This window comes from Strix aluco, chromosome 1 (assembly GCF_031877795.1).
Source record: "Strix aluco isolate bStrAlu1 chromosome 1, bStrAlu1.hap1, whole genome shotgun sequence".
Lineage (NCBI taxonomy): Eukaryota > Metazoa > Chordata > Aves > Strigiformes > Strigidae > Strix > Strix aluco.
The window spans coordinates 114,580,719-114,596,193 of record NC_133931.1 but is presented as its reverse complement, the minus strand read 5'-3'; the positions used below and the strand labels follow the sequence as shown (position 1 = coordinate 114,596,193).

At 41.5% G+C, this 15,475-nt stretch overlaps 2 protein-coding genes across 8 annotated transcripts in view; one reads left to right on the top strand and one right to left on the bottom strand.

Annotated features, from left to right (window-relative positions):
* DYNC2I1 (dynein 2 intermediate chain 1) overlaps nucleotides 1-1,125 on the bottom strand; it is a 46,457-nt gene extending 45,332 nt beyond the window's left edge. For 2 of the 3 annotated variants that reach the window (XM_074831710.1, XM_074831711.1), the window contains exon 1: nucleotides 98-1,122. In XM_074831710.1, coding sequence (XP_074687811.1) covers nucleotides 98-112 — 15 coding nt within the window. In that variant the 5' untranslated portion in view covers nucleotides 113-1,122. Of the gene's footprint in view, nucleotides 1-97 lie in introns of all 3 variants that reach the window. The other variant, XM_074831718.1, reaches the window with a different exon arrangement.
* Nucleotides 1,126-2,103: 978 nt separating this feature from the next.
* ESYT2 (extended synaptotagmin 2) overlaps nucleotides 2,104-15,475 on the top strand; it is a 91,605-nt gene continuing 78,233 nt past the window's right edge. The window contains exon 1 of one of the 5 annotated variants that reach the window (XM_074831762.1): nucleotides 2,104-7,060. In XM_074831762.1, the coding sequence (XP_074687863.1) occupies nucleotides 6,704-7,060 (357 nt within the window). In that variant the 5' untranslated portion in view covers nucleotides 2,104-6,703. The remainder of the gene's footprint in view (nucleotides 7,061-15,475) is intronic. The other 4 variants (XM_074831770.1, XM_074831780.1, XM_074831789.1 and 1 more) reach the window with 4 other exon arrangements.

Genomic DNA, 15,475 nt, shown 5'->3' with positions numbered 1-15,475 from the left:
GGCCTCTCGCGCCGCGTCCGCAGGATTCGGGCCTGGGCAGCGCCGGCAGGCCGGCCCGGCTCCCCGGAGCCCCTGCCGCTTCCCAGCGGCCCCTCACCTTCTCACCCTCCATGGCGGGGGCGGGCGGGCGCCGCGTCCCGCCGCTACCGGCCGCCTCCGAGCGGGCAGGAAACCAGGGCCGGGTGCGTCCGGGCCTGCCTAGCAACAGGCGGCGAGGGGACAGCAGCCGATCGGCCGAGCGATGGATGAGCGCCGGGGGCCGCCGCCTGAACGGGTGGGTGCTGCTGCCGCACGGGATTGTGGGAAAGGGCGAGGGCGCCCGGCGGTGAGGGGAAGGGCGGGGCGCAGGTCGCTCGCTACGGCGCGGCAGGACGGCGCCCGACCATCTCTAGGCCTTTGCTAGCGAGCAGCGGCACGCTGGGAGGCCCGTGTGCCTGCAGGAGGGTTTTCCTCTTCGAGCTGGGGTTCCTCGGGGGGAGGGCTCGGACCCGCCCAGCGCCATCCTGTGAGGTGGGGACGGGCCGCTCACCTCGGCAGCCGTTAAAGCACTGCCGCGCTCCTGTTCGCTGCTGGCTTTTTGTAGGCTAAGTGTAGTATAAAATCATTCCTAATGGTAGCTGGTGCACTCTTGGTAAAGTTATGCACGATTACTGTGGAAAATAATATTAAGGGTGATATGCTTACTGTAATCTGCCGTTTACCCAGATATTAGGTAGAGGTAGGTATGAAGAATACCCGTAGAAATAAAAATGTTAATAATATTCCCACAGTAACAAATACCGGAGCTGTATTTCTGAAACAAAGGGCAAGTGGTAGCTTACCAAACACACGTGAAACAAACGACGTAAACGATGATCGCCTGCAGGAAAGGTGTGTGCTTTTTTCACAGCAAGTATTTACAATCTATTAAGGTGCAATTTAAAAGACCAAGTGAAAATTCCTGTAGGCACTTTTAACTTTGTTGTCTATTTTTTTTCTTCTTAAGAGTAAAGAAAAAGTTAATATGTAACTTACTGATAATATTAATTATTAATGGTTGTAGAAAACTGACTACGGGGGAAGGGGGGAAAGCAAAAGAAGAGGTCTTGTTGCACCTGAGAAACATTCTTGCCATAGCTCAACGGGAGTTTGTCACACTGACCTCAAAGAGATAAAATGTAACCCCTTGGCCTTAAATGGTCAGCTGACAAATACATATGAAGCATTGATACCCTTGCCCTTATTCATGTTTTCAGAATAAACTAAAAATGTTGTGAAAGTTGCCTCACTGTCCAGACTATGAAATATTTTTCTTTATCGTGCAGCAGAAAAGCAAAGGCAAATTAAGTAAGCATCTATGGATACTAAACTATTTATAAATATTCTTATGAATTATTTAGCTGTCTTTGGCAGAGCAATAATAAGCTATAAGCATTTTATATCTTCTTCCCTGAACAAATAAAAATGCACTTCCAAGTCCTCTTGGCTTAACTTAAAGAGCTCTTTAGCCAAAGAGCCAAACACATGGAACAAGACATCTGCCTAGTAAAGGATGCTCTGCAGAAATGCTGTCCTACAGGTAGAGGCTGCAGGACAAACACTGCCTTCAAGTACTCTAATTGAACTTTAGTTTTAACACTATAGCAAATACACGTAACTAAAACTAGCAAATGTGACAGTGTTACCAAAGACTGTCACATTTGGGTTTTTTTCAAGTTCTGGTTGTACCATCTACTCTTTAGAATATGCATATGTACTTGTTACCAAAAAAAAAAAAAAAAAAAAAAAAATCAGTTTTGGCTGCCAATAGCTTTTTCTTACCACTATTAGAGTATACTACTCAGGCAGCTTTATGTCAAGAGAAAAAATATGGATGTGGGAAGGCACCACTAGAGGGTTTGGAAAGAACTTTTCAAACCTTAAGCCAGGGATCAAGCTGAAGTTTAACTGCTGCATGAGAACACAAGCTGGAAGAACACCTGTGGAATAACAGAACTAAAACAAGTGCACGTTTAAGTGTGTCCACCATGTATTACAAATAAACTACAGTTTCTCACCAATGTAGTGGAAAAAATGAATACATCAGTAGTTTTATTGTTTTTATAAAAATAGGTGTTACAATCATGTGAACACAGGCAATTAAACAGCAAATATCTGCTGTATTACTAGACAGCCTGAAAGGATGCCCTAGCTTTTCTTGGAAAGAAAAGTGTTGTAAACAAGGCGCTTGGTAGCCCTGGGAATTTTAACACGATTTTAGCTTCTACATGCTTTTCTATTGTCTGGCTTGGTACACATATCTTCTTTACCTACACTGTTATCTGAAAAACAGGGATATAAAATAACTCAACTTTTTACATTCTGTGGTAATAAGCTATTTTTGTCTTTGGATGTTCTTCTAATCCTGTGAAGCAATATTTCATTTTTCTTCACCACTGTATGGAATGACACACCACAGCATTACACAAAAAAATTACTGGAAATATCAACCCTCCCTAGGACAATATGGCAACCCTCCACCATGCTTAAAAATTATGATTCTTTTATTATTAATAAAAATTAAAAAATAAAATAATACCTTTTTTGTATGAAGAGACTTGTTAGGATCTAGGCTTTGTAGCTATATTTTTTCCCTTTTTTAAACCAATTTCTGCTGAGGCCTTATGAAGATGCGAAGAAAATGTTAATATTACTATCAATGGAGGTGCATATATGACCTCTTGCAAAGTGTTCAAAATGTTTATGTTAGTCAGTCCTCCAGCTTCATAAACAGAAACTGCAAAAGTGTGGATCTCTGAAGTAAATTTGTTCCTTTAGTGTTGAACTATAACTTGTAAACTCCCATTAGGGAAATGATTCTTGTGAAAACTTATTAAGAAACATATTTTAGTGGAAAGTATTTCTGTCTTCAGGAACAATAAATATTTGAGGATCTAATAATGAGAGTACAATTTATGCATTCAGTGAAACTGAAACCAGATTGGGTGATACCAGGGATCAGTCACATATGGTTTTGTTCCACACAACAGAAGTTCTGTATACTGAACAGGTATGGTAGAGTCTTCTGACTCTTCTTTGTGCTATATATTAGATAATTTGAAGCAAGCAGAAAATATCTGTGCTATATACTAGATAATCTGAAGCAGGTTGACACAGCTGGATAAAATCATCATGAGAATTTATTAGGATGAAACTTCATGTAAATTATGTTTCCATTAATAATTCCAAAATTTTAAGGAAAAATAAGGTGTAATATCAAATACTGGTTTTCAGAAAGATTAACTATTACTGAAAATGGTCAAGAAGCAGCAATTAAAATTGCTTCCAAAATGTGATTTTTTGTGTGAATTCCAAAAAAAGTCAGGGAAACTTGGATTTTCTTTTTCACCATATAAATGGAATTTTTCCCAATTTTTCTCATCCTCAAAACCCCAGATGTATAAATAAGATCTTTTTGGAAGTTATTCTGAAAAATAGTGCTGGTACTTACTGGAAAAAAAGCTCCATGGCAAACTGATGTGATGCAAGGTAAAGATAAACATAAACATAGGACAACACTACTTTTACTCCAATGGAAGCTCTTGAGTTTGAAAAAGCAAAAAAGGAATCCAATAAAAAGGAGGAACAAGCACATATGGCTAAGAATGGGTATAAAGGAATACTGCAAGCAAAATGTGTTAATTAAAATTCTAAGAAGGCAACAGACCTACAAAGCAGGATAAATATTAAAGAATAAATATTATTTAAATGAGATAAATATAATCAGCTCTGTAGCTGATACAATTCACTATAGGATACTTAAGGAAAAGCCAGAGTAATCTCTGTGCCATAAGTGAGTATCTTCAAGAGTTCCTGAAGCACTGAAGATTGCTATCGTAAGTATTAAAAAATAGGATCAGAAAATACACAAATTAACAATTCCAAGATTCTCAAGCAAGTTTTTAAACAATTTATCAGCACCAAAAAGATTGGAATAAACAAATAACTTGTGTTTATCCAGAACATTTTAAGAAAAACGTTATAGTAGAGTAACTGACCCTAATTTATCCCCTAGCAGCAGGGTTTATATCTTGATTTTAACAAGACTCTTTTGTCCCTATTATAATAACAGGTATGCTAATTTCATACCACCAGTTTCTTCATCAAAATACTGTGTGGGGCCAAGTCAGTTACCTACAGACATTCTAAGAAATCAGCAGTAATCAGAATTTTCTATTGATGTTACAGATAAATGCTATCAAATTAATGCTACAAGATCTTGCTTCTGTTTGCCTATTTGATTGGCACAGTATCATCCACCTTTCGTTTGGATTAATCAAGCTTCCCTGTCAACTGAGGAATTACTCTGTCCAGGATCAATGCTAGGCTGTCAGGCCTACACTTACGTGTTTGTCATCCTAAATGCTGCTACAAGATTAATCTTTTTTCTGATGTGCTTCTCCAGTGTATTAATACTGAGTGTAGAGGGTACTCCTCTACAAATTCTATATCCAGTTCATTTGCACAATACACATAAAGGAGAGCAAAATAAGATGCAGCATATGGTAAAGTGTTAGTTGGTAAATGTCATGTTAATTCATTCACTTTTTTTTTTTTCCTTGTTTTGAATTTTCATTTTGGTTTGTGGTACAGTTGTCTTCTGCTTCAGATACCGTGAAGCCAGACAGGGAGGTAAAATGGAGCAATTGAGTCCAAGACCAAGAACAAAGGGCTTGAAAAAATAAGAAAATATTAGAAATATTGGTTGTAATGGAGGGAGCGCACATACAATATGGCCATTTGTACTAGGTGTTACTGAAACTCAGGACTGAGGAGTTCACAAGGAAGTCTATTTAAGCAAATTAAGTAATTAGAAGAGGAATACAGTAAATGCAAAAGATCACCTGCATTTACTGTAGTTTGATATTATTGGTATCCAAAGTGGCCATGGAGTCGTACTTGATAGCTCCAATTTAAGGTAACAAGCTTTTACAGGGTCTAATGCTGCCCTTTGGTCCCCTCACTGTTACAGCCTGAGGTGTTTTGAGTTTTCTAGAAGACCCAAAGTAAGTAGTCATTTCAAAGCTCGGATTACCACATACTTGTAAATAACTGATTTCGTTACTCCTTTTTGTATCATTTAGTCATTCAGAATTTTCATCCTAACCTAATTACATAGGTGGGAGCACTCACTGTCAACGGTAAAGAGGGAGTAAAGAAGAGCAACACGAGTCTATGGCCAGAAATTGTTTTTGCTTAAAGTGGTCCATTGTGCCTGATTGCAGGCATGGAGGGAATTTGGAAAGATGACAGAACAGGACAGCACATTCAGTTGTCGAGATGTGGATTCTTTTTCCAATTCTGCTCTGCAGCACTGAGCAAACAACTTTTCCTTTTGTGCCGTTGCCTTCCTGACCTTCCTTTTCTCTGGATAACGGAGATGAGGTTGCTTTCACTACTTAAGGAAATGAATCTTATGCAGCTTTCCTATTTGTCCGTTTGTATGAGATTTATAACTTCTCAGCCTATTGGCTAAATTCATTCTCCCCTCTTCCCTGCCTGCAATATTAGTCTCATAAAGTCCTACAAATTTTGTGAAAATTGGCAGCCCAAGAGAGGGGAAACGAGAGGACCCTCGTTCCCACTAAGCGAAAGGTTAGCTATTTAAAGCCAAAAGAAAAAAACCTCCTGGTGAATGCTGAGTTTAAGCAGTAGGTGCGCACCAGCAAACTGATTAGCACACGGCTAAGGCCGAGCAACAGCTGCCCCTCACGAAACGGGTGGTTACATGAAAGTTATTTAAAAGATAAGGGAATGGTAGGAGGAATGATGTGGGAAGCAGGTGCTACTATGTTAAGGGGATACAGGACACAAGCGTGTAGAAAATCGGTTTTTCTAGTTCCACAGATTGGGGGTTGCGTAATCCCAAAGCCGTGGGTGCTACCCCCGGTGCTCCTGTGTATTAACAAACTGACAGAGGAGCCGGCTTTGTCTGAGGGTGCGTGAGCAGAGCTCCGGGAACCCCCGCTGGAACCGCGGAGCGGAGCGACGGGTCGCTGGTCCCCTGAGCAGTGGGTCCTTCAGTAACATCCCTCAGGAGGGAACAGAGAAAAATACGAAGCTCGTTTCTGGGGGGTGTAACTGGTACGCGCCGCTCAGCCGTGCACTCGGCTGACGAGAAAGGGGCCGCGCTGCGGTCTGCCCCCGGGGGAGCCCACGCTACCGCCTTCGCGGTCCCCGAGGCCCTGGCGAGGCTGGGCGGGAGGCTCCGAGGCGACGGGGGTCCCGGCAGCCGTGAGGAGAGCTCGGTGAGAGGCGGCGACCGTCGCCTCCCGGCCCAGGTCCCGTCGCGCAGGACGAGCCCGCGCTTCCTGGGGCAGGCCTGGGAGGGAAGGACGAGCGAGAGCGGGGCCGGCAGGGGGGCGGGGGGAGGCGGCAGCGCGGAGGGGGCGTTCGTGCGACGCGCCGGACGCCAATAGCGGTGGCGGGGGCCCGGGCGCCTCCCCGCGGCGGCGCACCCCACCCCCCCCCACGGCGGCGGCCGTTTGGGCCGGGCCGCCCCGAACCCGGAAGCGGGCGGCGGTTGGTGTCGGTACGCGGGGAGCGGGGCCGGGCGCAGGATGCGAGGCGCCGCCGCCGCCCTGCCCCCCTGCCCGCTCGCAGCCAGCGCCCGAGGAGGAGGAGGAGGAGCAGCGGCAGCAGCGGGAGGAGCGGCAGCAGCAGTAGGAACCGCCGCTGCGATAGCATGAGCGGGGCCGCGGCGAAGCAGTCCCCCGGCGCGGGGTCCGCCACGGATCCCGCCGCCGCGGAGAAGGCGGCGACTGAGGACTCGGTGCCGGAACCGCCGCCGCCGCTGCTGAGCGTGGACGTGACGGGCTTGGTGTCGCAGTTTGCGAGGAGCTTCGTGCTGATCTTCCCTGTGTACGTGCTGGGCTACCTGGGGCTGAGCTTCAGCTGGGTCCTCATCGCCCTGTGCGGGCTCTTCTGGATCCGCAGGCACCGCGGCGGCAAGACCTCCCGCCTGGGCCGGGCGCTCGCCTTCCTGGAGGATGAGGAGGAGGCGGTGCGGCTCAGCGTCTCCTCCGCGGATCTGCCTGCGTGGGTGAGTGGCCACCACCCTCCGGCGCTGCCGAGGGAGCACCCGCGCCCGGCGGGCAGCCCAGCCGCCGGGCGGGCCGGGGCCTGTCACCTCCCCGCCCCGGGGCTGCGTGACCCCACCCCGGGGCTGCGGGGGAAGAGGCTCGCTACAGGCCGGAGGCCGGAGCCCCGGAGCCGGCCCGACGGGAGGGAGGAGGGGGCGAAGGGGCGGCATCTCCCGCGCCCCTAGGCTGCTCGGACCGGTTTGCCAGCCTCTTTGGAGACTCGGCGTCCAGCGGCGGGAGCGCTGTTGCCGGTCGTGGGCAGGCGGGGTGGCCTGTCCCTGCCGCCCGTTAGCACCCGCGGCAGCCGTGTGGTGACAGCCCCGCGGCGCTGCCGGGCGACACTGAACCTGGCATGGACGGGTTTCCCTCGCAGAAATAAACTTTACCTCAGGGTTTGGTCGTGGTCGTCCCCCGTCCCGTTCCCCCCACCCCCCCCCCCCCGATGCCAGTGACGCACACGTCTTGGATGTGGCGAGGTCTCTGCGGTGCACAGGTCTGGTGACTCGGGTTGGAACCTTTTCATGGAAAGTTGAGATTAGAGGTAGACAAAATCGGTATCTTAACGGTTTTCAGAAAAGCGTTACTGAATAGGGAGTGACATAAAAATGAGGTTGTTCTGGCAGGTTTCAGGGTTGTGACGTGAGGACTAAGGTAAAGGGGCTGTGATGACCTTATTTGTGCATTGCTGTGATGGGTTTTAAAATGCATTCTTCGAAAGTGGAGTCTTCCTTTGAAAGTTTCAGGCTTTCTAATAAGTCCTTAGAACTGCCGTTATTATTTTTTTTTTAGCTGAACCTCAGCTTCAAAGTTGAATGCTGCTTCTTTGTAATTTTTACTTTGGAGGATTAACAATTTTTTAAATACAGCTGGTAGCTGTCAGTGCTCATCCAGGCCTCTGTATGTCCTGGTCTGCCCCCGTGATCTGCTGTGCAGAGCTTACTGCTCTCTTAGTCCCCATATCTGAAGTCTTGAAGGTTTCTGCTACATCTTTCTATGTGATTTCTTTGTTGACTGCTCTCCACTCCTCAGTAATAGCCATCCACATCTCTGCTGGGTGCTGTTTGCAGTGACTGTGCATTGAGCAGTGTTGAGATGATAAATATCCAAGTAGCTATTTTCATGGGATCAAATTGCTATACCTGATGTCACCTGTCCTAGATCTACTAAGGAAGTTATAGGAGTTCTACTCATCTGGAGAGAATGTAGTGTTGAGGTGTGAGATGGGAGTCTTTCTTACTCCTGTTTCTTTGCATCTTTTACCCGCTCTTCTAGCGGAAGATCATGGTAAAAATGAGGACAATGTTGAGGAGAGGTGAAGTGGTTTTACTGCTTGAAGCTGAGGTGTGAGTCTTAAATAATGTGATTAATAGCTCTTATGTTAGCTCTGTGTTCTTGGGGTTTTTTTCCCGCTGTAATCATGCAGCAATATAATGGAAGTGTTCTGATTTGATGCATTTAAAATTAATTAATTGAAGCTAGATTTGTTATGGAGCAGTGTATATAGTAACTATCTGCTGGTAACTAAGCAGTAGATATTCAAGCTTAGTGCTGTGTGTAAATTTCATTTTAAGTCACAATTTATTACCTTTGATAAAATGGCAATTAATTCCTGTGTGGAGTTGTCCAAATAACTAAAGATTTAGAAAGAGGCCTCTTGACTCAAGTCATGGCAAAAATTCATAGAGAGGAATGAGTGCTGGCTGCAAACACCTGCATATATCCCATGGTATTATGAGAAAGCAACTGATCATACGCAGAGCTCCCACAAAAGCGTGACCTTCTGATATACCAGTTGACAGATATATTGTAAATCACTGTTGGGGTTTTTTTGTGGGGTTTTTTGGTTTGGTTTTTTCATGTTCTTTAAAGGTCTTGGTTCTTTTCTTTCTTCTGACATATGCTGTGTTCTGGAAGTATCACGCTTCATAATAAATGTAGCTTCCAGATGAAATGCAATCTGGAAAACAGAGGTCTGAGAACTGAAGGCCCACTTAAATCAAAAGTGGTCTTCAATGTCTGCTTGCATAGTCATTAAGCTTTATGTGAGTCTTTGTGCTGCCTCTGTAATGTTTCTTGGAAAAACTGCTATTCTCCTTCCTTCTGCGTTATGTATGTTGTCTTGGAGATTCCTGGATTTCAGTCATATTTCAAATAAGAGCTACTGGGTGGTATATGGAGCCTGACATCTCTTAGGTATTGAGTTTATCCATTTCAATGTGAAGTCCAAACTGGAGTTCCCTTGGTTTCTGGCCAGGGAAATAAGCTTGAGTAGGACAATGCTGCGTTTTAAATAGAGGAAATTCTTTACTCTTGGGGACTGAAACTGAGATGTAATAAACCATTTTTCAACTAAAATTATGTAACATCTCAAGCATTTATTTGACATGTGGCATCTTCCTGGGCTCTTGATTGGAAAAGAACTTTAGCTGAGCAGCAGTGTATGTAAGGTGTGATTTTTCTTCCCCTCCACCTACCTTGAAATCGATTGCTGCTTTAGCAATTCATTTTCAGTATTCAGTAATACTGCATCAGGTTACTAAGTTTTAAGAAAGTGGTAATTGCAGGAGTAATGAATTAAGATTTCTCTGCTGACAGTATGCTCAATTATGATTTGAAAGTGATACTGCTGTGCTATCACACTAGAGTTGGTAATGTTAATTATTAGTTTCCTAGATTAGCTTTACTTCTTCCATAAGCAGGTGGTTATATAATAGAATATTCTGTACTGTGCATGTGAAATGAATTAATTCAACATGAATACAAGTTATGTTACTTAAAATGTCAACACTGAATTATTTAAAAGAAATATGTATATGCTAAAAAATATTTCCTTTACTGTCTTAAAAGATTAAGATCTGTACTCATAGACTTGCTAACACATAGTTATAGCTTTGCTGCATGTTTGGAAGATGTCACTGATTATATGGGGTGGGAGGGAGCAGAGGTGGGTGCTTTTCCAAGTCATTTAAAACTAGGCAGCAGAATTTACAATGAGAAAAGGGTTGGAGATCAAAATGGTCTTTAAATAAAGTCGACATTTCCCCTTTCTTAGCAACATTTTTATACGCTAGATGCAATGTATATTGGAATGAATGTCATTAAGATGCAAACATATATAAGGAAAGTGGCAATTTAAGTATCACTACTTAGAGGATAGAAGGTAGGAAACCAGGACTCTCAATTTTTAAAGGCCAGGTATCATGTAGCCTTTTATTTTTTAAACAGTAATGGAATTTCGTAATCTAAGTGGTATAACAAATTTACTTTGTTCTTTCTCAGAACAACCAAAAAAGTTAATGTAATTTTTCCACTGTAGGTGTTTTTGGTTGCTTAATATGACTTTTATAACATGCAACATACCATGTTTGACATCTTTTTGGATAACTGAAACTTTGACTCCTGTTTTCTTCAACGTACAGATTAAAAGCCACGCTGATTTTTTTTTTTCCCCAGATTAATTGTAAGTTTGGCCTGATACCAGGAGCTGTGTCTGTGTGCAGTCTGTCAGCAATCAGCAGGAGACCAAAATAGGAACAAATCTTAGCATTTTTGAATAATTGATTCTGAAAACAGATGTAGGCAATTTTCTTCATATCCCTAACCATGTATTATACATAAACTGAAATTCTGTACATCATGTAGTAAAAATAATGTCATATTAAAACATTAATTGCAAGTCTCATGTAGCATTTTGGGTCCTTCAGACTCACTTCAGTTTCTGTTCTAGTTTGGAGTGATTTGTAGAGTTTTGTTTTTGTTGTTTTGTTTTCTCATCAACTTAAGGTAAAAAGAAAAATCTGCCTAAAACTTAAGAAGCTGTCTAGTCACCTTTTTAACTAAACTGATCTACAGTCCTATTGTAAAGAAATCTGGTAGGTCTTCTTTCTCTTGGGAAGCTGTATGAAATTCTTGCAGACTGAGTATTATGAATTACTGCTGCACCTATAGGGAGGAGATAATGTCAGCATGTACCCTTTTTACTAGATGCTGATGTATAGCTACAATAATCAATAAAATAATTATCAACCCATGTTTTGTTGAGTGTTTTTGCAATGGCAATGTTCAGTAAAGCATGACTTCAAGGGTAGCTGTGTATTTCTTAGTTGAATGTTGTGTTGAATGTTGAACAAACTGCTAGTGTTTAAGGGATGAGGAACCATTCTGAGTAAAAGCAGACTTCAGAACACGTGTCTGAAAAAGGAAATTGTGATTTATAGCTATGAGATTGTTTGTAGATTGTTTGTATTTAGTCTCGTGTTTATAATAAAATATGCATACATACTTGTTTTCTTTTCCCCAAGCCCTTGCATGAGCTTCTTGTCAAATACTCCAATTACGTGGTTAGAGCAATAAACACTTTGGTTTTTACTGATATTGGGAAGGTAGATCCAGTGTTTGTGGAAGAAAAATGGTTAGGTAGCTCTAACTGCAGGGTCATACCATGTACTGAGTGGCATTTGTAGAGAAGGTTGAGGTGGTTAGGTTCTTACATGTATCTGACATGAAGATTTCTTAATGATGTAGAATCAAACTTGCTAACTGGATCTTAGATTGATAGTTCAGGATGGGAATCTCCAAGGAATCATTGCTGATAGGTGTTAAGTATATACTCAATAAATCTGATAAACAAGTGGACTTCTGCAATTCAGTGTGTGTTTTTAATTGCCATAGAATGGAAAGGTCATCTTCTTAACTTCTAATTATACCTTTGGTTAATGCTGTTATTACTGTAGCTGTAGGAATTGTAGGTGGTTTTTTTTATACAGTATACTAAAATACGAAAGGAAGACTGTGAGGCATTGTGACACATGCTTCTGATCCTTTCTCCAAATGTTAGTTGAGCATGTTAGATTGAATTTTCCAAGGAGTGATTTATAAGAAAAATGACTTCCATGTATGGCCACTTAATGCAAAGCTGGATCTAATCAGTTTATATGGTTAGTACTGCAGGTGGCCATATACTTTAGGCTGCCAGCCTGCCTCTGGAAAGTATGAAGGGGTATCAGTAAGAATAGAATAATAATTTGTGAGTACTTAACAACTGAAGTCCACATCCTTCTTCCGCCCGATTATTTTCTTACAAACCTGCTTTCTGTTCTAGGTGCCTCATAGTATATGTATACTTACTTATGTGTCTTGTGGGTTGTGTGAATTATTTTTTTAGTGTTTTTGTTTGTTATTTTTTAAAAGAAGTTTAATTTGGTTCAGTATTACTTCTTGTAGTTAAGAAGGTAACCTGGGTGACTTTCTAAGAGTACCCCATAGTTAAGAGACATGTGAATGATGGTTTTAGGAATGGAGAACCAGAGGCAAAAAAAGCATTTATGTTGAACAATTGATCTTCCTGTTTCTCAAATAAAGTTTTTAAATTTAGTGTGTTAAAACCTTGCTGAGATGATGTCTGTCACATAACACGTTCTCTCAGGAATGTGGTAAGCATCACTTATGTGATTCATACTTAAAGATCCTTTTCCAGGATATTTATGGTAGAAAGCCACATGATGAACTGATGTTTATGAATATGACATCAAACTGCTAAAGAAAAATATTAACCTGAAAGTGTTAGTATGCTTCCTGAACTGTTGTTAGGTGCCACAGGTCTTCTAAATATGCATGTATAATACGTTCTTTTTTCATATAACAAATTGATATTACATAATGGTTATTACTGAGTTTTGGGACTAGTGGTAATGTGTTCTTTAAGTGTGCTCTTTCTTTGAATAACTAAGGAAGATGTGTACAAGTCTCTCTAGTGTGGTTTTCTTTTTTGTTGTTGTTTTTAATTTGCATTTTAGTCTGCTAGTGTTGTTTCCATGCCTAAATAGTTTGGCATATAAGGGCTGGCCCAGCTTTAGCCATAGTTGAAAATGTAGGAGTAATAAAGATCTTGTCAATAAAGACTGTGTTTTTATGGAAGAAAAAGAGTCTAGAGTAGCAGTCAACCTTTTCTGCCTCTTCTACAAGATTCTTCTAGTTTTAAATTACTTTTTGTGATTGTTGGCACATCACAGAGTGTGGTTGGATATGCATTCTAAGACTTTTTTTTTTTTTTTCCATGAGAGCTTGCTGGGAAATAGGAAGATGAGTCAGGGTTATTGTCAAAACATTTTCATTGTAGTTTTTAGTAATGAAAGCCTGTTTTAAAAATTTCGAGTATTCAAAACAATTCTTTGGTGTCCTGTTCTTTTTTAAAATGAAAGAAGAGGCAGCATTTTGTTTCTGGTGAGATAAAAATCTTTGACTTAAATAATTTGATTTATATTGCAGTTTATCTCCTGTTTATCAAATCGTCACTAATTATAGTACTGAAAAGGTTCTCTAATTGCTGAAATTGCCTTTAGCATAACTTCCTTTGAGCTTTGCAACAATTTTATGCTGACCATATGCCTCTACTCAATCTGGGGTGTGGATTTGTGGAAGCTGTTTTAAAACTTATTTTAAAATATGAAATTTTTAAAGAATGCTGATTTTTTTTATTATGCTCCTTAGTGTCTGAAACCAGTTTGTCAGAGCCTTATAGTAGTATATCAGATTCTGAAAGCAGCAGTTAATGATTATAAATTAATCTATGCCATTGATTTGTTACGTTTCAACATGTAGATACAAAGGAATCAATAAAAAGTGTGATTCTTCTGGAAGGATTGCAGAAATAAGAGATGTTTGTATTAGACAGTGGCAGTTTAGATACAGAGATTTTTTGACCTCCGAAGTCTCATCTTTATCTTTGTTTTTTTTTTTTTTTTTTACTGTTGGATAATATAAATTAAATCTGATATTACCCTTTCCTAATGAAGCTTAGAATGGACACCCCACCAGTAGCTTTAGAGCTTTTCTGTGGCCTAGCAGGGGCCAGCTTCTAAGTTTTATGTACCAAGCTTGACGGGCCAGGAGAATTTCAAATGTAGTATATGTAGAACTCCTTTTGCGTGTTCAGGGGAAATACTGCACCACTTCAAAGAAGAAAATGAAATCCTTATCTGTGGCTGGTGTTTGTGAACAGTTAATGAAAACGAGATATACAGGGATGGAGTATTCAACATAGAATTGGATGTGAATAAGAACAGTAGGGAAACAGTATTTTGATAAGAAGAAGGGAGAGTGGTTTTATTTTAAATAACTGTTTGAAATAAGTACATTACGAAACAACTATTTAGAGAGGTCTGTCATTTTACAATTTGGATCACATGGCACTTCAATATTTCTGGGTAAGATTTGTTTCAGTTGAATGAGGAGAGAGTTCTGTAAAGTTTACAAAGAAAATTTTGGATGGGGAATAAGAGGGAAGAATAAAATCACGAATTTGCTAAAAGTAACCACATGTGAAATGGTGGAAGGCAGTTGCCAGCCTGATGTGTTTGACAGAGTTTGTAGTTGTCTGAGATATCATGAACTGACCCAGGACCCTTCTGCAGTTCCATGTGCCATGCACTAAATGCTTTGCTCATTTTGCAGCAAAAGAAAGAGAGGATCTGGACAGCACTTGCATTTCTTAAACAATCTTACTACCTTTTTTTGAGGAAGCCTTGTCTTCTGCCTGGATGAGACTAGTTCTGTTGGGGCAAGTAGGGAAAGATGCTAGTGCAATTAAAGATGTGTGTGTGTGTGTTTTGAAAATAAAGAGCCGACTTAAATTTGTTTTCTTTCTGGCACTTGCCACCTTCTCTGTGTTTTGATTTTACAGGTGTTGTTCCTTTTATTATGTTTTTAATGTAAGCTTTGTGTCTTTTCTTAGCTGGCAATCAAGAAATGTCCCAAAATGGATCATTGTCAGGCCTGGAAAGTAAGTTTATACAAACTTGCCACATAGGCTAATGGAGTAACTGACAGCAATAGTAAGTTTTATTCTCCACTGGCTAGAATTAGCCCAGATTAAACTTGTTTTATAAGGAAGTTTCATTACAAAAGTGAGGTTCAAGAATCCTGAATACTTTCCTGACTTTGGGGGGCATGTGTTCAGCAAGTACGCTGGCCTTGCTAAGTCCATTTCATTTACCTCAGCTTCTCAAGATACTTTGTTTTGATCCCTTGTTCCTTAACACAGTCCTGTATTTCTCTTGAGTCCCTGTCTTTACGTCAGGGTTCAGGTGAGGAGCTGTGTTCCACATCCTCTTGCATCCCATTGATATGGTGCATGGGAGTGGTAGGAAGAGAGGTTATCCTCAGCCTTCTTGCAGAGTCATTTGATCCCATCCCCAAACTACTTCTAATTTTTATTCCCATTAGCTTCTACCAAGCTTCATGTACCAGTCTTTGTTAGACTGGTGGAGTTCTTATTTTCTCTGCCATTGAAATGGTACAGCTTTTTTTTTTTTCTTTTGTTCTCTGTGACCTGTGATATTTTTAAAAGTTAGTGAAGCAGTGAGAATTGTAAAATT